The following is a 25,930-nucleotide window of genomic DNA, read 5'->3' as shown; positions in this document are numbered from 1 at the left end:
GTGTTGGGGGATTCACAGTTAACTACAGGTTTCTACTCTGAATGATGGAGTGGAATTGAAATGGATATGAGGTATCCAGGTAAAGCAGTAGCTGCCAGTTGGATATATGAGTCCAAAGCTTGACAGAAAGGTCATAAGCATACAGATAAGAGATGAAATCAGGGGAACAGCTTAGATCATGTTTGTAGTAAGGTCAAGAATGGAGCCACAGGAACACCTACATTTAGGTAATGAATTTAAAAAAAGAGCCCCCAAAGAAAACAGAAAAGAAACAGAAACACAGAAGAAGAACCAGAGCATAAGGAGTTACATATGACAAAGAATAGGGCTTCAAGGTGGGAGTAATGAACATTTTCACATGAAGCAGAGAGGTCTAGGAAGAAAAGAATTGAAAAATAACAGTGAGTGGAGGAAAAGAAGTGGGTGGAAGAAAGAATATGAAAAAGGAATAAAATACACTAGTAGTGAGAAGGTGCCTGTGGGGGAAAAAATGAAAAAAAAATATGGTTAGAAGAGCAAGTGGATTATTCCAGTCAGGATCAGAATCTTTATTGTGCCTGAATTCTTGCCACTCTTTCTAGCTCCTTTGTTAATTCTCTCTCCTTCCCACTTCTACCAATCTAAATCATATACTTCCTCTATGAAGGTTTTCTGAACCATGATGTTTCACTCCTCTAGTTACCAAAAATATGTACACAAAAATTCATGTCTGTAGCCTCTTGCAATGAAGTGCTATTAACCCAACTAGTTTACACACTTGCTCCTTCAGGGAAAATGGTATATCCTCATTTGTATTCCCAACAATAACTAGCCTAGCACTCTAGAGACACTTAAGCCATACTTAGTGACTGAATAATATAACCACATGACACTAATTAAAAATACTTCCTTATGTACCTATGATATACCATGGAACCATGGGAATACCATATTTGATTCTATGATTAATAAACATCATCTAAACTTTTCTGAGTCTCATTTTCTAGAAAACCAACAGACAGAACTAGGTGGACTCTGAAGTCTTTACTCATCTAAAATTCTATAATCCCATCAGTACTATCAACCTACAGCGAAATGATATATACATAAGCCAGTATGTTTTATAAAATATAAACTTCCTATGAAAGAGTTTTGGGATATTTTTACTGTTTACCATTTGCATCTGATTTTGCTGGAAGAGGTTTCTCTCTTATGTTGTCTACAAATTTCTTCCTAGCTTCATTTCTTTTGTGTTTTTTCCCAACATAATGTTGTTGGGCCATTAATGGACTATTAAAGGAAGCAGGACAGAGCTTGCAATACTTGTTTGGATTATTCAAATCCAAAGCACTGCTGGAAGAGGAAGGCATAGTCTTGTCTTTAATCCCACCTGGAGGAAGCTTGACAGCAAGGGGCTTCAGAAAAGTTGATTCTGCAGAAGTAGTAAGAGGCACACCTGCTGAAATAGTTGTAATGAGAAGTGATCAACATATATTCAGCTATTAGAGCTGCATTCATTACAAAGTATCAGGGGAATTCAGAATTCTTTGAAAACTGCTATCTTTGGACTTTTTTCCACACAGGGCTGTTGGATAAAGGTATTCAGGTTAAAAAGAATTTCCTTCTGTGAGAATAGAAATTCGAATAGAGTCTGTCAACAAGTTTCTTCAACAAAGGTACAGGAAAGAATATTCAGCATCAGGCATTGGCTAATTATATTCATTGGAAAAATCGATGAAAGCATGAGAGCTTAGGATGGTTCTTAAAATTAGGGTAAAACAGATAGTACCAACTTCTAAGTTGGAGTCTGGCCAGTCCAGATTTGTGGTGTTTGTATCAAAATAAAATTTATGCAGTTGTTTAAGGCTATAAAATTATGTTTCCACAATTATAGTTATTTTAGAGCTCTTACATTTAGTATCCTACCTGAGCTCAAATTGATGAGTTTGGGGGACTGAAAATAAGACTTTACAAGATGCTTTCTTATTGTAGGCCATACTGACTCTAACCCTCTTTAGATGACAGGAAGAAAAACAAATATACAAAAATTATGGAGACTAGAATAAGTTTAAAAATAACTCTGATTTAATCATTTTATTTTATTACTCATAGCATTATTATTCATAGTTATTTATATTATTATTCATAGTATTATTATTCATAGTATTCTTTTTTATTGATTTTTCATTATGTTCAGTTAGCCACTGTATAGTACATCATTAGTTTTTGATGTAGTGTTCAATGATTCATTAGTTGCGTATAACACCCAGTGCTCATCATTATTAAGAAAACAGTATGTTTTAAGCTTGGATGAGGCCTACAATATGAGTTGGAAATTAATGTTCGTAAATTTTCCATACTAGGCATGCCTTATTCCTAAAGTGTTGAAGCTAGTGAGAATGCGGTAAATTATTTATTCCAGAGGATTAATCATCTCATTTTTTTCTTCTAGCACACAAAATTTTCAAAGCACAAGTTTGGTTTTCCAGGGTGTACTCTGCCACCCTAGGCCAGAAGTGAGATCTTTAGGTGAGATTTCTCATGTGCTGGTGACTCAATATCACTGGAAGGAGGAAAGAGACAATGTTTTATAGTTCTCTGTTTCTTTGGGATCTAGAATAAAATAAGTACCCATTACTGAATGATGATGTTGGTGGTACTTTATATTTATAAGAAGAAAGAAATGAACTATCAGGGTAGAAGGAGAATCCATAACTTATTTTTTTTTTGCTTATAGTTATAGTCAGAAAATGTTACAGCATAACTATATTACGTGAAAATACTGGTGTGAACGCACATGTGAGATAATGTTCTAGAAAGTACTAAAGAAGAAGAAATGAGATAGATGGCAAGGGAAAGAAGAAGGAGCTAAGTAAGATTTGATGATTTGATTAAAAAATGGAGAGCTCAGGCTGCTTTTTGTTGTTTCTTTATAGCAGCATAGCAAATTACCTGCTTTCATTTATACTTAAACTAAAACGGAAAGGTCATAACATTTCTTAAAGTTCAGCTAGGATTATAATTTCCATGTTAAGCAACAAAGACACAGAAAGAAATTAACTGGGCAGGAGAAGAATCAAGTTATTACTCCAGAGTGGGAGTCTCTCCAATAAAAAGAATGGATAGCAAACTTGGGAAAAAAATGATAAGGAGCCCCTGTATTGAAGCTGAAGAGGTGAATGTAATCTTACCCATCTCTGGCTGAAATCCTGATGGAGATACCTGATCATGCTCCTCCATTAATTGCTTCAGTTTTTTAGCATGGACTTTTCCCACATAGTGAGACTGAGCAACAACTGGGGAGCTAAATATCATGTTGCAGAGATCACAAAATTTGTTTCTGTCCGCTACTTCACTCCTATGGACCTGAAATAAGCATAATCTTGTTGGAATGATTTGATAACTCAAAGTTTAGAATTACGACATCAATATAAGTCACTTACCTCAAAATTCCTAACATCCATCTTCATTTTCTTACCAGGCACTTCATTTTGATCCCCATGCATTTGAAAATAAAACCTAACATTTTGAGCATGTTTTTCACTCTGAAAAAAGATATAATATGACTTTGTTTATTCAATAACAGAGGCACACTGAGTTTACACCTCTTTGAATTTGAGGATAGCACGTGTGAGTTGTAATATATGCGGTGTGTACCAAGTTTCTGAAAGAGCTTCACATGCTTTTTCAAATCTTGAAATCTCAGTTAAAATGAAAGTAATGTTATAATTTAGAGGTCAATAACTTTTATGTTCTTGGTTTTGACAGAGACTCCTGGTTGCTTCCTAATATCAAATTTCTTCTTAGTTACATGTCTTGGGCAATATACCCAGCTAAAAGACTACATGTTTCAGCCTCCCTTTAAGCAAAATGTAACCATGTGACTAGATTCTGGCCAATAAGATATAATCTGAACTATTGGTTGGAACTTCTGGGAAATCTCCTTAACAGGCTGAAGGATGAGCCCTTTTAACCTTCTTCCCTTCTGTTTCTGGAATTAAGATGGAAAGGTCACAATTCCAACAGTCATCTGGGACTATAAGGGATCTTGAGGACAAAAGCTAGCTCAGCAGAACAGAAAATGCCTAGGTTCCCAATGTCATGGAACTGTCATATGAGCCCTGCAACGCCTACCTCTCAAATGCTTTTATGTGAAGATTTTAATCCTTCTAGGTTAAGCATATGAGAAAAATCTCTAAAAGATGTGTAACAAAATATGTAAGAATAACAAAAATGCTGATGTAGGTAGAAGGGAAACTAACATCCCTGAGCACATGCTGTGATACAATCACTATCCATAGAATCTTAAATTATGAAATATATCCATCTTACAGAAAAGTATAGAAACTAATGTAGCTGAAGCCAATACCCACCACCCATTTTTAACAGATGTTAATATTTTGCTATCTTTCTTTCAGATCTCCTTTTTAAAAGAGGTAAAATTTTATATATATGGTCCTATCTCTTATTATAAATTACCATTCAATATGTGGTTTGTCTTTTAACTTTATGATGATTTTTTTCATGTAAAATTTCACTGCCACATATCTTCCTTTTAAAGCTATAGTAACGAGGTGAAACTATTGTACAGAAAGGCAAACAAAGCAATACAATAATATAGAATAATAGCTTCAAAACAAAAATATATATGAAATTTAGTATATGACATAAGTGCCACTACAAATCAATGTAGCAAGAATGGACTGTGAAATATACAGTGCTGGGACACCTGGATATCTGTATGAAAAAATGTCATAAACACCCTCCATATGCAAAATTCAATACTAGATGGAGTAAATACTTTAACATGAGAAACAGAACTTTTAAAGGTATTAGAAGGAAATATCTATATGGCAAAAGTGCAAAAATAGTTGCTTAAATATATGAGTATAAATACAAATGGAAATATTAATAAGCACAACATCATTAAAACTCAAAACTTCTTTGTCAAAGATTAATTGACCCTATGGTTGTGGGTTCATTTTTAGGTCTTCTATTCCATTCCACTGATCTATGTGTCTATTTTTGTGCCAGTGCCATACTGTTTTGATCACTACAGCTTTGTAATAGAGCTTAAAGTCCAGAATTGTGATGCCTCCAGCTTTGCTTTTCTGTTTCAAGGTTGCTTTCACTATTCCAGGTGTTTTGTGGTTCCATATAAATTTTGGATTGTTTGTTCTAGCTCTGTGAAAAATGCTGATGGTATTTTAATAAGGATTACATTAAATGTGTAGACTGATTTGGGTAGTATAGACATTTTAACAATATTTGTTCTTCCAATCCATGAGCATGGAATGTCTTTCCATTTCTTTTTTTTTTTTTAAAGATTTTGTTTATTTATTCGACAGAGATAGAGACAGCCAGCGAGAGAGGGAACACAGCAGGGGAGTGGGAGAGGAAGAAGCAGGCTCATAGCAGAGGAGCCTGATGTGGGGCTTGATCCCATAACGCCCTGAGCCGAAGGCAGACGCTTAACCGCTGTGCCACCCAGGCACCCCTGTCTTTCCATTTCTTTGTCCCTCTTTAATTCCTTTCATCAGTGTTTTATAGTTTTCAGAGTAGAGGTCTTTCCCCTCTTTGGTTAGGTTTATTCCTAGGTATCTTATTGGTTTTGGTGCAATTGTAAATGGGATTGATTCCTTAACTTCACGTTCTGCTGCTTCATTATTGGTGTATATAAATGTAACAGATTTTTGTAAGTTGATTATGTATCCTGGAGACGTTACTCAATTTGTTTATCAGTACTAGCAATTTTTTGGTGGAGTCCTTTTGGGAAAACTGGACCACAACAGGGAAAAGAATGAAACTGAACCACTTTCTTACATCATACCCAACAATTAATCCAAAATGGATTAAAGACCTAAATATGAGAACTAAAACCATAAAAATGCTAGAGGAGAACACAGGTAGTAACCTCTTTGACATCGGCCGTAGCAACCTCTTTCTAGATATGTCTCCTGAGGCAAGGGAAACAAAAGCAAAAATACACTATTGGGACTTCATCAAAATAAAAAGCTTCTGCACAGTGAAGGAAACAATCAACACAACAAAAAGGTAACCTACAGAATGGGAGAAGATATCTGCAAACAACATATCTGAGAAAGGGTTAGTATCCAAAATATATAAAGAACTTACCAAACTCAACACCCAAAAAATGAATAATTCAGTTAAAAAATAGGCAGAAGACATGAATAGACATTGTTCCAAAGAAGACATCCAGATGGCCAACAGACACACGAAAAGATGCTCAACATCACTCATCATCAGGGAAATACAAATCAAAACTACAATGTGATATTACCTTACACCTGTCAGAATGTGTCAACAAGACAAGAAACAACAAATCAACAAGACAAGAAAAAACAGGTATTGGCAAGGATGTGGAGAAAGGCAAATACTCTTGCACTGATGGTGGGAATGCAAACCGGTGCAGCCACTCTGGAAAACAGTATGGAGGTTTCTCAGAGAATTAAAAGTAAAACTACCCTATGATTCAGCAATTGCACTACTAGGTATTTACCCAAAGAATACAAAAATACTAATTCAAAGGGATGCATGCACACCGATGTTTATAGCAGCATTATCTACAATAGCCAAATTACGGAAACAGCCCAAGTGTCCACTGACCAATGAATGGATAAAGAAGAAGTGGTATATACATACAATTGAATATTACTCAGCCATCAAAAAGAATGAAATATGGGATGCCTGGGTGGCTCAGTTGGTTAAGCGTCTGCTTTTGGCTCAGGTCATGATCCCAGGGTCTTGAGATTGAGTCTTGCATCAGGCTCCTTGCTCAGTGGGGAGTCTGCTTCTCCTTCTGCCTGCTCTGCCTGCCGCTTCCCCTGCTTGTGCTGGCCCTCTCCCTCCCACCCTCCCTCCCTCCCTCTCTCTCTGACAAATAAATAAAAACTTTAAAAAAAAAAGAATGAAATCTTGCCATTTGCAAGGACATGGATGGAGCGAGAGAGGGAGAGTATAATGCTAAGGAAAATAAGCCAGAGAAAGACAAATACCATATGATTTTACTCATATGTGGAATTTAAGAAACAAAACAAACTAGCAAAGGGGAAAAGAAAGAGAGACAGAGGCAAACCAAGAAACAGACTCTTAACTATAGAGAAAAAACAGATGGTTACCAGAGGGGAGGTGAGTGGGGAGATGGGTGAAATAGGTGATGGGAATTAAAGAGTACACTTGTGACGAGCACCAGGTGTTGTATGGAAGTGTTGAATCACTGTATTGTACACCTAAAACTAATATTATGCTGTATGTTAACTAACTGGAATTTAAGTAACTTAAGAAAAATTCAAAACTTCTACAGTACCGTTTTATTTTAGATGTGCAATAAATACTATATACTGAGATAGTCTGAGAGTATTAACCAAGCTGTATACTAAAGAGGAAAAAAATCACCTTTTCAAATAGAGTATTTGTATGGAAATGCTTTAAAATATATGGAAAGTTATAAATAGTTTTGATGATTTAATAAGTATAAGCACCAAACTCACAGATGGCACTGAAATTTAAATTTAAAAATATGCTACATTATTAACAATAGCCAAATTATGGAACAAGCTCAAATGTCCAACAACTGATGAATGGATAACACACACAATGGAATTTTACTCAGCCATAGAAAAGAATGAAATCTTGCCATCTGCAATGACATGGATGGAGCTAGAGAGTATAATGCTAAGTGAAATAAGTTAGTCACAGAAAAACAAATACCATATCATTTCACTCACATGTGGAATTTAAGAAACAAATGAGCAAAGTGGAAAAAAAAGAGAGAGGAAGGCAAACCAAGAAACAGACTCAACTATAGAAAACAAAGTGATGGTTACCAGAGGGGAGGTGGGTCAGGGATGGGTTAAATAGGTAATGGGGGTTGAGGAGCACACTTGTGATGAGCACCAGGTGTTGTATGGAAGTGTTGAATCACTGTATTGTACACCTAAAACTAATATTGCACTGTATGTTAACTAACCGGAATTAAATAAAAACTTGAAAAAAAGAAAAAAATGGTAACCTATAGAATCTAGAATTAAATTGATAAGAAATGGAATTTTGAGAGACATGTACAGCCCATTTTCTATTCTTATTAAAACCATACTGCTTTTCAAAAATGTTTTTGAAATCCATACATTTTAAAAGTACTTATTTCATAATACAGTGAACAGCAAACCTGACTCTTCGGAAATCTAGCTTTGCTCTCCCCAAATTTTCCCAGAGCAGAACAGCTTCTCAAAGGTTCAGAATTCTGTAAAATATTTTTAAAAACTCAGTCTTTCTGAAAATGTATAACCTTTCAAAGTACTAGAATTGGCAATGCTTTAAATATCAATTTCATTTTATAAAGTGCCAACTTTTTAATTGTAGGTTAGTAGCAAACATTTTCTAATTATACAATGTGTAAACTTATCTACGTTTGCTTTTTAATATCATAAAATTTATTTTGCAATGTATTTTTACTGCCTGCATTATTTGCAGAGTTTTGTGAAGATAAGGACATTGTGTTATTTATCAATATGTATAGTTTGTATATGTATAATTTAATCTTTATAACCATCCAAGCTCTGAAGTATTGGAAGTTCTCAATAAATATTTGTTAATAAAAAAATGATCTAACATTACATAATGCTTTATTGCCATTAAAATATTACAGAAAAATAAAAAAGTGTAATGATAGGACAGGTGTCCAGAATATGCTCTTGTATGAAAAAACAAGTATAAAACAATGTATACGATTATCTTTTGTTAAAGTGTGTGTGTGTGTGTGTGTGCACATGCGTATGCAGAAAGCATACTGGAATCATATTAGCAAAACAGAAGTTAAATGATGGTTACCTACAAGTGACAGAATTATAACGGAATGTGATTTTCTCGTATTTTTGTATATTTTCTACACTGAATAGAACTTCATAAGCCCACAAAAAGCTATTTTCTCAAATTTAAATTCAAATGGTTCGAACCACAGTTATCACAGAGCCCCCTGATTGTCTCTCTTTACTAACTCTAAATCTTTGAACTATGGGGTCTGAGGATGTACTCAGCACTGTCACGTATTTCATTTCTTTTAATTCTCACAAGCTTAGTAAGAGAAATTTTACCACCCCTATTTTGCAGGTTCAAGAAACATGCTGAGAGAGGTAAAGTGACTTGCCCAGGGTTATACAACAATGATGGCGTTAAAGCTTGAATGTAGGTCCTCACAATCCACAGCCAACAAGATTTCCCTATCTGTAATTATAGTAATTGAATCCCAGTCAACATAAGAACTGAAATATAGCTGCCAATAACATTAGCAATGGGCAAAATGAAATGTGTTTAAAAAAGTAAAGCTGGCATTGTATTTTTTAAAGTAAATTTATCAAGTACGTTTGGTAATCCAGACACTAGATATGAAAGAAATCCAATAGCTCATCATAGGATATAGAAATGGGGGGGGGTAACACCAAATGAAAGAAAAGAACACTGGACATGAAATCAGAAGAAATCATTTTTAAGCTTAGTCATGCCAGTGATGCTATGAAGAGTCACGATCCCTCTGGGTCTCAGTTTTTTAATCAATAAACCAAAGGAGTAAGAGCATTAAACATCCCCTCTCCTAGCTTTAGAATTCTATGGTTCTGTGCTTAAAAAGATGTTGGCTAAGTCAAGTGCAAGACTGGTTCGTTTTGTTTTTACAGCCTTCATTTACTATAATGGAAGACTCTGGAGTTCTATAATATCGCTTTATTCACATTAATAGTTTCCTACTCAAGCTTTATAATGCCTCCTTTATATTTACTATGAGGACATGAAGGTTATAGTGGCTTGGTGAATACAAAGTGAGACAGAATGGTGTGAAGAAAAGAAAAGAAGCTTTGGAGTCAAAAAGACTGATTTTAAACCCAAATTCCCCAAACTTAAGCTAGTAAGTTACTGTCACTCTCTGAGCCAGTCTCCTAGTCCACCAAAGGGAAATAATATCACCTAATTCATAGGATTTTCATAAGAATAAAAAATGATAAAATATGACGTTTATCTGCTACATTTAAAAACCTCCTTTAAATGAGTTTGGAGGATAAACAAATATATAAATAAATATATGTATACATTAAACCATAAAAAAATAAAATAAAAACCTCCTTTAGACTCTATTTCCATTATTCTTAACCTACCTCATAATGTGAAATCCTTTGTGATTCAAACTGAAGCACCACTCCACATATATTACAAAAGTTATCTGTATAAAGTTCAGTCTTTTCCTGTTCATTCCAAGTCATATCTATGAATAAAATAAAGGGAGGTGAGACTGTATATCATACTAATGAATATTTAGAAGTATTATTTTCATTCTTCAACTATCTATTGTTTTATATGTCACCTCAAATCTGAGTGCCTGTGAGGCTACATTAATAGCTTTTTACTTATCAAGGATGTAATTTAATATGGGTATATTAAGTATGCTTCTAATGTCTGATATAGCAAGAGTTACTTATTTAGCATGATAAGTCTAGGCAATATCATTCCAAAGGAAAAGTTATGGGAGTATCAGTAACTTCATGAGCTTCATTGGGTGAACTAGGGCACCGATAATGAAAGGCAGGATTAAAAAACCCACCCTTGAAATTTTGTTTTACAGGAGATAATCCTAAGAAAAACATTGTTTTAAGACTGTCACTTATCTAGAGCTACGGCTCCAATGTTACCTAAAAATCATTTGGAACCACAAAGAAACTTTGCTCATGGTGGGCAAACATCCTCCATTGTTTTAAAAAGATCAGCATACCTATCTGGCAAAGCATGTCTTGCACAAGCCCCTCAAATCTAGAAATTATGCTATAGTGTTTCTCACTGTAGTAATAACACATACTGAAACTTTCTGCATTTACACTTGAGGTCCACACTTTTTTTTAATAATAATTTTTTGTGAAGTTATGTTAGTCACCATACAGTATATCCTTAGTTTTTGATGTAATGTTGCATGATTCATTATTTGCGTATAACACCCAGTGAACCATGCAATACGTGCCCTCCTTAATACCCATCACCAGCCTATCCCAATCCCCCACCCCTCTCCCCTCTGAAGCCCTAAGTTTGTTTCCCAGAGTCCAAAGTCTCTCATGGTTCATTCCCCCTTCTGTATACCCCCCCCTTTCTTCTTCCCTTTCTTCTCCTACTGATCTTCCTACTTCTTATGTTCCATAAATGAGTGAAACCATATGATGATTGTCTTTCTCTGCTTGACTTATTTCGCTTAGCATAATCTCCTCCAGTCCCGTCCATGTTGCTGCAAATGTTGGGTAATCGTTCTTTCTGATGGCTGAGTAATATTCCATTGTATATATGGACCACATCTTCTTAAGGCAGTCATCTCTTGTTAAAGGGCATCTCGGCTCCTTCCACAATTTAGCTATGATGGACAATGCTGCTATGAACATTGGGGTGCACATGGCCCTTCTCTTCACTACGTCTGTATCTTTGGGCTAAATACCCAGTAGTGCAATTGCTGGATCATAGGGTAGCTCTATTTTTAACTTTTTAAGGGGCCTCCACACTGTTTTCCAAAGTGGTTGTACCAACTTGCATTCCCACCAACAATGTAAGAGGGATCCCCTTTCTTCACATCCTCTCCAACATTTGTTGTTCCTTGCCTTGTCAATTATTGCCATGCTAACTGGCAAAAGGTGGTATCTCAATGTGGTTTTGATTTGAATTTCCCTGATGGCTAATGATTTTGAACATTTTTTCATGTGTCTGTTAGCCATTTGTATGTCTTCCTTGGAAAAGTGTCTGTTTGTATCTTCTGCCCATTTTTTGATTGGATTATTTGTTTCTCATGTATTGAGTTTGAGAAGTTCTTTGTAGATCTCGGATACTAATCTTTTATCTGTAGTGTCATTTGCAAATATCTTCTCCCACTCTGTGGGCTGCTTCTTAGTTTTTTTGACTGTTTCCTTTGCTGTGCAGAAGCTTTTTATCTTGATGAAGTCCCACAAGTTCATGTTTTCTTTTGTTTCTCTTGCCCTTGGAGATGTGTCATGAAAGATGTTGCTGTGGCCGATGTCAAAGAGGTTGCACCCTATGTTCTCCTCTAGGATTTTGATGGATTCCTGTCTCACATCGAGGTCTTTCATCCATTTGGAGTTTATCATTGTGTATGGTGTGAGAGAGCGGTCAAGTTTCATTCTTTTGCATGTAGCTGTCCAATTTTCTCAGCTCCATTTGTTGAAGAGACTGTCTTTTTTCCACTGGACGTTTTTTCCTGCGTTGTCAAAGATTAGTTGCCCAAGGAGCTGAGGGTCCATTTCTGGGTTCTCTATTCCATTCCATTGGTCTATGTGTCTGTTTTTGTGCCAGTACCATGCTTTCACAGCTTTGTAGTATAGCTTGAAATCAGGCAATGTGATGCCCCCAGCTTTATTTTTCCTTTTCAACAATTCCTTGGCGATTCGGGGCCTTTTCTGGTTTCACACAAATTTAAGTGCTGTTTGTTCCAGCTCTTTGAAAAATGTCATTGGTATTTTGATCGGCATGGCACTGAAAGTATAGATTGCTCTGGGCAGCTTAGACATTTTAACTATGTTTATTCTTCCGATCCATGAGCATGGAATATTTTTCCATCTTTTTGTATCTTCTTCAATGTCTTTCAAGAGTGATCTGTAGTTTCTAGAATATAGATCCTTTACCTCTCTGGTTAAGTTAATTCCGAGATAATGTATGATTTTTGGTGCTATTGTAAATGGAATTGATTTCCTAATTTCTCTTTCCCAGGACCCTCAGATCATGACCTGAGCCAAAATCAAGAGCCAGCCAGTTAACTGACTGAGCCACCAGGCACACCTAAAGATATTTATTTTAAAAGTTATATCAGATATTTTCAACTAAGCTTAATTTTCAGTATCACTGTATGCACTAAAAAGGCTTTCTTAAAAAATTGCTTGTCCAAGATAAGAATAACTATAATTAACATCACTAATCATCAGAGCAATGCAAATTAAAACCACAACGAGGTATCCCTTTACACCTGTGAGAATGCTTAAAATCAAAAACACAAAAATTAACAAGTATTGGTGAAGATGTGGAGAAAAAGGAACCCTCATACACTGTTGGGAATGCAACACTGATGCAGCCACTGTGGAGAATAGTATGGAGCTTCCTCAAAAATTAAAAATAGAATTATCATATGATCTAGTAATTCCACTACTGGGTATTTACCCGAAGAAAACAAAACCACTAATTTGAAAAGATATATGCACCCCTATGTTTATTGCAGCATTATTTACAATAGCCAAGATGTAGAAGCAACCCAAGAGCCTATCCATAGATGAACGGATAAAGAAGATGTGATGTATATATCTACAATGGAATATTACTCAGCCATAAAAAATGAAATATTGCCATTTGCTACTACATGGATGGATCTAGAGGGTAGAATGTTAATTTAAGTAAGTCAGTCAGGGAAAGACAAATACCATACCATTTCACTTGTATATGGAATTTAATAAACAAAACACATGAACAATGTAAAAAAGAGGCAAATCCAAAAAGCAGATTCTTAAATACAGATGAAAACCTGGTGGTTTCCAAGGGAGGTGGGTGGGTGAAGTGGTGAAATAGGTAAAAGCATTAAGAGCACACTTACACTGATGAGCACTGAAAAACATACAGAATTTTTGAATCATTATATAGTACATCTGCCACTAATAGAATACTATATGTTAATTATAGTTTAATAAAAAGAAAGAATAACTGTAATTAGGAACATGTCAGAAATGCCTTGACAAACACTTAAAAATTTATCCCTATAATATATCAATAGTATCCCCTCTGAACTATTTTTTTAGATTGTTTTAGAATATATGATTTATCTTTGACTCTAAAATCAGCAAGGTGAAGAGGTTAAAATGTATTTCAGGACTTCCCTTGTTTCAGAATTAACTATTATATGCAATTTGAGCATACTGGTAGGATTTTGAATTCCCCTTTAAAATCTTTAACTAGGAAATATTATAATTTATTGGCAATATAACTTACTACCAAAGGTAAGTTTCCTTTAAGAAGACAAAAGGAAACTACTAATTTAGAAGTTTAGTAATTCCTAAAATATAACACTCATTTCTCTCTTAGATCAATCTTTAATTCCAGATTTCCCCAGGTCTAAGTACTCAATGTTTGAAACTCAGTGTTTCCCAACTCAAGTTGGGAAATACGAAGGCCAAGTATTTTAAGCCAGCCTTTCATTACTGGTGCCCCACACCATCTCCATGAAGCCCGTGAAGTTACTGGTGCCCCTGTAACTTTTTCTTTAGAATGGTATTGCCTAGACTTATTGCCTTTGACTCACTTCCTCAAACAAGTTTTTGGTCTGTTTTTCTTTATTAAATGGCACAATGTTTCAGGCTCAAAATCTCAGCCATTCTTCTCCCCAGAAAATCACTATTTCATGTCAATTCTAGCTTATAATGTCATTTCATATCCATCTCTTCCTTTTCAATTCCCATAACACTACTCTAGTTCAAGCCATCAATGCCTTTAGGCATCATTTAGCTTTATGATAATTATTGAAGTTAGTGTCAAAGTACTATGGTTGACATTTTGGAAAGAGATAAGAGAAAAGAATGAGCATCTATTGAAGGCCTCCTATGTGTCAAACAAAACAACAGCTTACCCCTTTAGTCCTTAAAACAAATCTGCAATGTAAGTGGCATTTCACAATTCTGAAGATTAGAAAACAGGGATTCGGTACAATCAAAATTATTTGTCACATGTGTTATTTGGTGGAGCTAAAACTTAAACTTTATCTCTACTTTTTCTATTATATACATAACTGTCCCACATGTTAGAAATGATGAATTCCTAATCTCAAGAAATTTACAATTTAGCAAATTTACTAAGTGTATAGTTAGTATATAGAAAAAACTATGATCCCAAGATCAAATGTCATAAGTGATAAAAGACACAAGGTACAGTGTGTTCCTGCTGAGGAGTTTGAGAAAAGTTTTCTAGAGAACAGGTTTTGAACTAAGATTTAAAAGGTGTAAAATTCAGATAAAAAAGTGGAATAAACATTTGGGGAGAGGCAAGTATATGAAGGACGATAACTGAAAGGTTGGAATGAGGCCAAATCATAATTGTCTTCACTAGGGCATTTGGATTGAATTCTGCATTCAAAAAGGGAAAAGTAGCAGCTCAAAATGGGGATAGGAGTTAGGAATCAGTTGCAGGCAAGAGTCATTGAGGCTTGAACCAGAGGGGCAGCAGGCACAGAAAGGAAGGAATGGATATAAGAGATGTAACTATCAAAACCAGAGGGGCATTAAATCCTGAGCTTAGAACTTGCTATGAATATGATAAGCTTTTAGCTCTATCACATCTAAGCTTACACAGTGTTATTCCTGATGCAAGAAGTGGAACTCTGACCTTAAATCAAATAAATTCACTTATAATTACTTGTCAATGGGATATTCTTTGTGATTGTAATAAAATGAACGTGCTGATATTCTGACTTCAGTCAATCAAAAACTAAAATATACAAAAATCTGTAATTAAAAAAGAAGATACTGGAATCATGATGCACATTAAAATGCACTTAGGAGGACTGACCCTAATTTTCTTTAAATAGCATGTTTCCCTAATAAATTCAAATATGATTAAATCTACATTCAAAATTTCAGGTACAAAAGCTCATGTAAAAATTATTCTCAATCAGGGTATCACATCAAATTCACATGCAGTTTTTCAAAATCATACGTGCTGAACTAAAAATCTCTGTGGGTGGTCCAATCCAACCACAAGTGATTCTGATAATCAACCATGTTGGGAATCACTGCCCTACAGGACAGGCTCAGATCCTTACACATAACGGCTGCCCAATATCTATTTGGTGACTAAGCTGATTGACATACCCCCATTCCCCTATTTGAGAAATGATTTTTGGACTCCCAGAAGTAAATGGCCTATAGCCAATTCTGAAAGTGGGAGATGAAATTGGTGATATATAGTGCAGGTGTTTCCCAGCCTGTCTCAGGGGGAAGACCTAGAGGGCAGGCCAACTTCAGGTAATAGATGTTAAATTACGGGTCATTTGAGTAAATGATGTTGGCTGTGAGGAAGATGGCTGGAACAGGAACTAATGTTTATTGTGGACTCACATATGCCAGAAACTAAAATAAGTGTTCTCACAAAGAACTGGGGCTTTGGAACTGGTTCTGGTAGGAATGAAGAGATGAAGAAACTTGGCAATTTGTTTCTTCCTCTTTTTCCTTTTCTTCTTTATACTCTCTTCACATCTTTTCTCTTTATAAACTGGTTAGAATTTGAAACAAATGTATTTTTATCGGTTGGTTGTTAAATATGGGCTTACACTGATTCTTAATTCCAAAAGCAGTAAGAGTTGTAAAAAGCACTAGAATGAGAGACTGCATTAGCCTTATTTACCCTATTAACTAGCTATACGACTAAGAACATAACACAACCTTTCAGACTTCCATTTCTAAAGTTTCTTTGTACTTGACCATATATGGATTGATAGTTATCAATAAGAAAAGGTTGTATTTTAGATAGAAATACACAGAGAAGTAAAATTTTGGTGGGGTACTTATNNNNCTTATAGAAGAATCCAAATATCTTAGCTCCTTCCAAATAATGTCTATCAGGAAACAAAAGATGATTTGAAGTTTTAAGCAGCTATACAATCATACAGACTTTAGGGCCTAAAAATTCAAAATGTCCCAATATTTCTTCCCTTACTCCTCCATTTTCTGCATTTCCTTATCTATGTCCTAACCCTTAAATTGGTTCTCTCCAAGGTATTTCTTTGCAAAAACATACACAGCATTTCTATTAATAAATATAATGTTTTGGTCATTATAGCTAATGTCAACAAATTTTTTTTTATCAAATTAGGGTATTATTTTGGTTATAATTTAGGTACGAGTGGCTGAGTTTTCTTTTCCAACAATGAATACACCAAATTCATGGCAGATGGTCCTGCATCTTCCAGTCTAATTTAGTTAGAATTTAGGAGAGCTAAGGTTAAAAATATAAGTAGATTACACATTAGAATATCAAATGACAAAATAATAAATGCTGTGAAGTGTGACTTCATCCTTCATCTGCAGCAAATAAAGTTCTTTGAACGTGGGAAGGTAAATATCTCCCAATCTTAGACATGTTGCTTTAATATTCCTAGCATAGTACTTCTCAACTGTTCTTCATGCTCTGACATATTTGAATTTTATATGCCATCATAAACTTGGAAAAGAGCTATGGATAGGGGAGCAAAATTTTATACGCAGAATCAAAGCCCACCTTAGTGTAGCTTGATAATGAGATCTTAGTGATACAATGCTGTGCTCCCAAATAAAGACTTGGATATACTGTCTTTGAAACATACAGGAGTTTCTCACGCTGATAATATTTCTTTGCATTTTAACATAAAAAGAGCAATGGGAAATAAGAAAGCACTATCAAAAACTAGGTTCAAAATGGAAAAAGACCTAAGGCTGATAACGGAGTTACGGCTTAAAGGATATGGAACAGATGAAATAAAACCAACATTTAATGCATGGTCTTGTTTACATTCAGAGTTAATAAGAGAGTAAAACTGCTTTGCAATGCTGTCCTCTGTGGTCACAATAAACAGTACACTTCCTCAGGTGGCCAACTGTTAACAAATTAAGCATAACTTTTAAATACTTTATTTTCCAGAAATTAGACACATCGGAAAGTTCTTCAGATTGGAGAAATATGGTCATATAACAAAACTATGACTTATAGGTACAGAGTTGCAGTTTGGGACAATGAAAAATTTCTGGAGATGGAAAGTGGTGAGGTTGCCTAATAATGTGGATGTACTTAATGCCACTGAGTTGCACACTTCAATATGCTTAAAATGGCAGTTTTATGTTATATATATTTGGCCACAATAAGAAATGTAATAAAATACTGAAAAAAAGTTAAAATAAAAGACAAAAGCAAACTTCTCCTCCCTCAACCACAGGATGAAGGGCAGGCAGTTCCCCTAGAGTCAACCTATCATTCAGAGGAAAATGCATGAGCAAGTAATAAACCTTTGTTTAGCTATTTATCACATAAGTGATCCTCTCTTGAATAACAATTATAAGGGTTAATTAATAAATTTTCATAAGGGTTATTTTAAATGAAAGAGTGGTTTTGTGACAAATCATAAATGGGATCTGATAAGAAAGTTCATGTATTTGGTGCTCCTACAATTTGATTATATTTTTGTGTGGTGTTAGCCTTTGGCGAGAGAAAGAATCAACTAATTTTCTGTTAATGAAAGTATTTAGTCTTTTTAAAAATTTTACTATTTGTCAGAGACAGAGAGAGAGTGCACAAGCAGGGGGAGCGACAGGCAGAGGGAAAAGCAGGCTCCCAGCTGAGCAAGGAGCGCGATGCAGGGCTCCATCCCAGGGTCCTGGGATCATGACCTAAGCTGAAGGCAGATGCTTAACCGACTGAGCCACCCAGGTGTCCCAAGTGTTTAGTCTTTTTATTTTCTTCCTACAGGAGTGTTTACATGACTTGAGAAAGCAAAGCTTTCGTAATAATTTGGATTGGGGGGAAAAACTATGACCTACAGTACTGGGTAGAAGGAAAAAAATAAGCTTTTGAGTTGGTCAAACAGATTCAAATCCTATCTCTACCTCTGACTATATAGCCTTGAGCAATTATTTAACCACTCTGAGCCAGTTTTTTTATCTAAAAAGTACAGAAAAACAATGTCTCTCCCAGGACATGGTGACTATTAAATGAAACAAAATAAAATGTTTAACACACATAATCACTTGAAAAAGTATGCTTGTTTACTAATTCAGTAGCTGAAAGTTTTACTTAATATTATATATAATAACTTTTTTTATGATCAGAGTAATTTTAGAGATCATCTAGTCCAACGTTTCTGAATCTTAGTACTATTGTCACTTGGGGCCAGATAATTCATTGTTGTGAGGGGCTATTCTATGCATGGTAAGACATTTAGCAGCATCCCCAGCCTCTACCAACTAGAAGCTGGCAGCACTCCCCAGTTGTGACAAACAAAAATATCTCCAGACATTGACACATGTCCCTTGTGGGGCAAAATTGCTTCTAGTTTTTAAGTGATTAGTCTACTGTTCTCATTTCAAAATAAGGAAGCTAAAGCGCAGAGGTCAAAGGAAACAAAGGATTGGGGAAGTTAAAATATATGATTCCAGATTCAGGTGGATTTTTTTTTTAAAGATTTTATTTATTTATTTATTTGACAGAGATAGAGACAGCCAGCGAGAGAGGGAACACAAGCAGGGGGAGTGGGAGAGGAAGAAGCAGGCTCATAGCAGAAGAGCCCGATGTGGGGCTCGATCCCACAACGCCGGGATCACGCCCTGAGCCGAAGGCAGACGTTTAACCGCTGTGCCACCCAGGAGCCCCTCAGGTGGATTTTGACATGAAAACGTTCCAGAAGTCTGAAGGGAGGCATTAGTAATAGCTGAGGGATGTTTTAAAGTAAGTGAAATACAAATGTTAGTACAAATAATTAACATTCTGTGGATTAGAATCCCTTATGTTGACATAAAAATATTCAATTCAGCTTGTTTGTCTGCCTTTGATGATATAAAAAGCAAAGAGGATTCACTTCCCAGAAACTCATTTTTAGAGACCTTTGTTGGATTGTACCTACTCCAAATAGCTGCATTATTATATTAAAGTAAAATACCATTAACTTCTGTATCCAAAAATGCAATTGAGTGTGAAATCCAAATTATCCTATTTGAAACTTTTTTCTAATACTACTAGATAACACCAGACAACTTAGGATGAAATAGATTTTTGTGATAAAAGAAAAACATTTATGGCATAAGTCAGAAAAAAATACAATGAATCTATTCCTATGATTTGGTCCACTCTCACGAATGAAATTAAAAACCATACAGGATCTGGGGTGCCTGCGTGGCTTGGTCGGTTAAGTGTCTGATTCGTGATTTTGACTCAGGTCATGATCTCAGGGTCCTGAGATCAAACCCTGTGTTGGGGTCTGCACTGGGTGGGGAGCCTCTTTAAGATTCTCTCTCTCCCTCTCCCTCTACACCCCGGATGCACCGTGCATGCACTCTCTCTCTCTCTCTCTCTCAAATAAAAATAGATAGATAGATAGATAGATAAACAAACAAACAAATAAAACCAAAAAACCAACCACACAGGATTTCTAAGGAAAGGAAGATTGTAACATACCTTCAGTTCTAAGTACAAGAACTTTCTCTGTTCACTCCAATTAAATGTTCTTTGATTATCTTGATAAGAAGTTTAAGCTTATTAAAATTAGATGATTCTCTATATAAATGGCTATAATTAACAAAATGAAACTTACTTACATTTATTGCTGACAATTAGATTTAGTTGTACAAAACATCAAATTTCTTCCTCAAGACAACCCATCAAATGTTTATGGCAATAACTAGCTATTCACTGCTTTAATGCTTTGTTGAGGTGGGAATTTCACAGTCCAACTGATATTGATGCAAAAAAAATAGCATTGTAAAAAAAACCTTTTTGCATCCTATTTTAATAAAGTGACAAGAATGGAGCAAACCTCAGAAGAGCTGGCTGCAATCATATAAACATAAATCTCACTCTTAGTCACAGATTTAAGTCAGGTATTAATAAACCAGAGAAACCATCATTTTAATTCTGCAAAGCGCAAATGTGCTGTATTCTCCATGATTACACCTTTTGAGATAGCCTCCCTCAAACATTTTGATTTAAAAGGATTTTTTAATAGCTGACTTGACCTTTGCAATTTTTTAATGCCATCATATAAAGTAAAGATAAACAGGCTCAACACTAAGTTATGGTGGAAAACGGACCACGTTAACCTTGCCAAGGTGTTTTAACTCTTGTTTTCCCCTAAATGTCATAACCCATTTAAGGAGTTTTCAGAAATATTATTTGCACCAGAAATGCAGATTTGTACCTGTGAGCATTATTAACACTCAGTTATAATGCTATCTAGTATCCTTACTTTCTCAGTTTATAAGATTAGCACCTGACCTATAAGTTTGGCAAGTTTTGGTTATTTTACACAGATTGTTACAATAAAAAAATAATGAAGGTTTTCCTGTAGCATATTAACAATTACAAAATACAATGTAATTAATAAAATTACTGGGAGTACTAATTTTATGTTTAATATTGACTTTGTCTTTATTTAAACTAAGTCCCTGACCTTCATAATAATAAGCACTCTCTGGCTAGTTAGCTCTGGAGTCCTGCCTGCTTGTGAAGTTATAAAATGAATTCAAGTCCTGTGTATATCCATTAATTTACTTGATCCTATGAGAGCTACTTGGTGTCAGAAAGCCACCATGCCATTCATTCCAACAGGTTAGTAAGTGTGAATGGATCTACAAGACTGGTTTCAGGTGGAAAAGAATCAAAGTTCATACCCTAACAGATAGATGATGAATATAGGAGGGGGCACGCTTAGTCAATATTATCACATATTGACACCTAATAAAGACAGAGGGTCAGAAGCTAACAAGTGGTCATTAACCTCTCTCCAGATATCTCCACCCTGCCAAATGTAATGAACTAAAAATTAATTCTAACAGTTTGCTGATTATTCCTTCCTAGATACCACATTTATAATATAATGTGTTTTAGTGTGCCTGTAGTATATAAGACACCATGGGTAGAATAGATTTATAATGAACAATGGGACAGCCCTGATAGTTTAAGAGTTTGACAAGTGATATTTAAAATCGTATTTTCTCCCAGTTATTTGTTCATTTTATAATTTTACTATCAAGTACTACTATTGAGCTCTTTAATATAGCTGTGTCTAATTCATCTATATCCTCATCACTGAGCATAGTGCCTGGCACACACGCATACAGGCGTTCAATAAATGATTCCTGAATAAATGAAGGAAAGGCCATTAACTAGGTTTTCTTATAGTGGGCTTGAAACTTTACCAAATAATAAGGAGACGAAGGTAATTGTTAGGTAATTGCTATGCAAATGAATTATTAATTAAGTAAAAAGCCAGCATGTCCTCCAATTTAAAACAGAATCCACTTAATAATTTATTTTTCTTAAAAGGAAGAGGTAAATAAACAAGAGGGATTTGTTTTTGTTTTGCTTTTTACTATGATTACATTGGAACATCAACACTGGGTCAAAACTCATTTTTGAGCCATTAAACATTTTTGAAAATGTTACTGAATGAAATATGAAGTGTCCTACAAAATCTCATGACTCCCCTTACTGTGAATTCTGGGCAGGTGTGTGTTTTGTCATATGTCCATTTACTTGGCATTTCTTTTGTTTGTTGTTTTCTTTTTATTACCCAATTTCCCATTTGTAACCTCAAAAGCTTCTATCTCCCCTGCTTGGCAATTTCTAATCTCCACTGACATCTGCTCATTACCAACCCCAAGAAAGATGTTGGCTACAGTTGAAAACAGTTCAGCAAATGCTTGATCAAACAACTTTTAATGGTCCTATCTGGAGTGGACTTGTAATAACTGGAATCTTGACAATTCTTTGTCACCGTTTAGACCAATTTCCTAACCAGGGCTTAAAAAACAAACAAGCAAAAGATAACGGCAGACCATCAAGCAACATTTTTCTCTCTTCTCCTTTATCCACTATCGTACAACTGGCAACCATTTATAGTCTTTATAAATATCTAAACAAAAATATTTTTGAGGCCTAATAACGTTTTGGACAGTGTACCATATCACAGATTTATCTTCTGTTAAGGGTAAAGGTAAGAGAGTTTTGGTTTGCAGTGAACAGTTAATGAAGGATATTTACCTAAAATGAAATGGTAAGAGGTAATTTTTAGATAGCAATATTTGGTTTTTCATATCCCAGTAAATGGTCTCAACACTAACAACACAGATTTCATTACTCACTGAATGTCAAATGATAACTATGGTCAAAGTTTCTCATGGCTTATGAATTACTGTCCTAATGAACAGCCATGGAAATGCCATTGAGAATATCAATGCAGAACTGCAAAATCGTGGTTCATACTTTCAGATCTGAAATCAGCCTTGGAGTCTGGCTGGTCCAACACCTCTATTTCAGAAATGTCAAAACCCAAATCCAGGAAGTTTGTGATCTGTTCAGGGTCACAAAATCTAGTAGATAAACAACAGAACCTAGGTTCACTGCACCAAACTCCTATGCTAGAGCTCTCCTCATTTTGCCAGCTAGTAATAGTATATACAGGGTATTGCTGCTACTTTATGAATTTCTATCTCTTAAAGCCATCAATACCTATATAAATTCAAAGATACTATAACCAAGACAGTCACAGAGACAAGCAAAAAGCCATTTGCTCCATGAGATACCCATGAGATACTGGTCCTAAAGCCTACTGTGGAAAGGCCATGACAGCCAGATTGAATTGTGATCTCGACCATCTCTAAAAACTGTTCTCTCGGGGCGCCTGGGTGGCGCATTCGTTGAGTGTCTGCCTTCAGCTCAGGGCGTGATCCTGGAGTTATGGGATCGAGCCCCACATCAGGCTCCTCCGCTGTGAGCCTGCTTCTTCCTCTCCCACTCCCCCTGCTTGTGTTCCCTCTCTCTTCTCTGGCTATCTCTATCTCTGTCAAATAAATAAGTAAAATCTTTAAAAAAAACCTGTTCTCTCCCTCTTTGTAGTTATACATAGTTTGGTATAAAAACAAAAAAATACATGGGGCGCCTGGGTGGCTCAGTCGTTGAGCGGCTGCCTTCGGCTCAGGGCGTGATCCCGGCGTTCTGGGATCGAGCCCCACATCGGGCTCCTCTGCTGGGAGCCTGCTTCTTCCTCTCCCACTCCCCCTACTTGTGTTCCCTCTCTCGCTGGCTGTCTCTCTCTCTGTCAAATAAATAAATAAAATCTTTAAAAAAAATACAGATTTCATATTTTCATCCTGAAACAACTGTACAAATTCAGGCTGACTTAAGACACTACAGTCTTTCAAAGGCTGCCTTCAGTAAGTGAGTTAATAAATAAAAAGACATCACCATATCACAGTGTATTTCTAACTTCCATATTTAGTAAGTGGCATTTATGTAATGTGCCTATGACCAATATTGTAAAGGAATTATTTTTTACTTTGCCATTCCTCCAAAGTGAAAGGTGTGAAAGGTTATGAAACAGCAGAGGGCTATAGCATTTAAGAATGTGAAGAGAAAATCATTTTTATGGGGTAATTTTAATGGGGTGTTCTAAGAAAAAAGAACTTAAATTATTCTACTCCATTTTGGCGTCCACGTCTTTCACTTTGGAGGCAAGTCAGCAACATAAGGTAACACACAAATACTGGAAATTAATTACGAAATTGACGATGGCAAAATGCTTTACTGAGCTCTTCTGTAGTGGAATCGGTCCCAACAATCTAAGAAGCATTTCCAAACACTGCTTTAAAACACATTTCAATGGCAAATTTTACAGTTTGCTGTTAGTAGGCTGTTTACTAGTATATAGTATTTCGTGTGAACTAGAAACCACTTATTACTGAAATCATCAAGAAATATCTTTTTTATGTTAGGAGTAGTATGTGTTGGTAGGTACAACAGCACTTATTAAAATCAAAACCATCTCAAAGATGGGCCCCTAAACCTTGCTCTACAAGGTCACACCCTCAAATAGCCAAAGAAAACTCTCCAAAGTGATTTCTGAAATCTGTGCTTCTACCACACTCTCTTCCTTTATTCTTTTCTTAGTACAACCCCCTCCACCAGACCCTAGGACCCTAAAGTCTCCTACTTTAAAGCTAAAGTATACACTCTAACCTCCCCAAATTCCTAACCTCCTCTCTCTTTAAATACCCTACTGCAAGTTTCTCCACTGCAGGACGCTGAATTTCACCAAACGGGGTTTCCTCCCTCTTACTTATTTCTTCGGCCTTTTCTCTTTTATCTCTGCCCCCTTTCTCCATCAGTCCCCTTTCCCTTTCCCTGACCCTCCAGTTCCACAGCACTTCTACCTTGCCTCCTCTTTTTACCAAATCACACCTCAGCTTCGTAGACCATACTGAGGCACCCTGGCTGGGAGAAAAACTATGTGGTATTTTTCTTCCCTTCAAATTCCTGCCTTGTGAATACCTGCAGCTCCTTTTCCTGGGGAACCCCCACCCACCCTTCTTGGGGGGGGGAAAGAAGTAGGGAAGCCCCTCTCTGCTTCGGTCCATCTTGCACACTCGGGGCTACTACGGCGGGGCGGGGCGAGCTTGGCCTTTACTGCGCCACAGCAGGTGGGGGGTGGGGCGGTGACGAACCGCGCCCAGTCCGATCTCGGACGGGCTGAAGAGAGGCAGCGAAGGAGATGGGGCCGCCCCCACACCCCGGGACGGGAACTCACCTTCTCTGAGGCAAGGGCGGGTGTCTACTTTAAAACTACTGCCCCCCCTCCCCGCCGCCGCCATAGTGGAGCCGCCAAAGCTGCCGCCGCCGTCGCCACAGCCACCGGCAGGCGGGCTGGCAGGGGTGGAGGTGGCGGAGGAGGCAGGCACAATCACTGCCGCCGCCACCGCCGCCGCCGCGCAGGCGGTGTAGGAGGAGGAGGAGGCGGCAGAGACGGTAGCTTCCTGAGGGGAAGACTCCGCCGCCAGCGGTGTGACTGTGCTCGGCGCCGCCGCCATCGCAGCGAGGCGCGGACAATTGCACTTGCGCCTCGCTCCCGTTAAGCTCTTTTAGCCCCGCCTTCCGCTTAGCCCCGCCCCCTTCGCCCCTCTTTTCCACGCTTCAGCTCGAGCCTCGTTCTCACTCCTTCTCCCCACCAATAGGAACACTTTGGACCCGCGGGCTTGCTCCTCCCCTTTCCCCCACTGCTTGGCGTCACCCGCTTCCCTGTGGAGGGGAAGCGATGATGGCCAAGGGCAAAGGGCAAAAAGCGCGGGATGTAAAAGCACGTGGGCCTCACACAGTGAGGCCTCTTTCTTTGGAGGAGCTGGTCTAAAACCAA

The 25,930-nt window shown here is 36.7% G+C and overlaps 1 protein-coding gene across 1 annotated transcript in view; it reads right to left on the bottom strand.

Annotated features, from left to right (window-relative positions):
• The window catches only part of ZMAT1 (zinc finger matrin-type 1), a 36,260-nt gene extending 10,533 nt beyond the window's left edge, over positions 1-25,727 (bottom strand). The window contains exons 1-5 of the mRNA XM_040629933.1: positions 25,328-25,727; positions 10,146-10,252; positions 3,423-3,524; positions 3,171-3,345; positions 1,370-1,438 (exon numbers count right to left, since the gene is read on the bottom strand). Coding sequence (XP_040485867.1) covers positions 1,370-1,438; positions 3,171-3,345; positions 3,423-3,524; positions 10,146-10,252; positions 25,328-25,607 — 733 coding nt within the window. The 5' untranslated portion in view covers positions 25,608-25,727. The remainder of the gene's footprint in view (positions 1-1,369; positions 1,439-3,170; positions 3,346-3,422; positions 3,525-10,145; positions 10,253-25,327) is intronic.
• Positions 25,728-25,930: the final 203 nt, after the last annotated feature.

This window comes from Ursus maritimus, assembly GCF_017311325.1.
Source record: "Ursus maritimus isolate PB19 chromosome X unlocalized genomic scaffold, ASM1731132v1 scaffold_X1, whole genome shotgun sequence".
In the NCBI taxonomy this organism is placed as follows: domain Eukaryota; kingdom Metazoa; phylum Chordata; class Mammalia; order Carnivora; family Ursidae; genus Ursus; species Ursus maritimus.
Note: the sequence above shows the minus strand (reverse complement) of the source record. Positions and strands in the feature narration are given on the sequence as shown.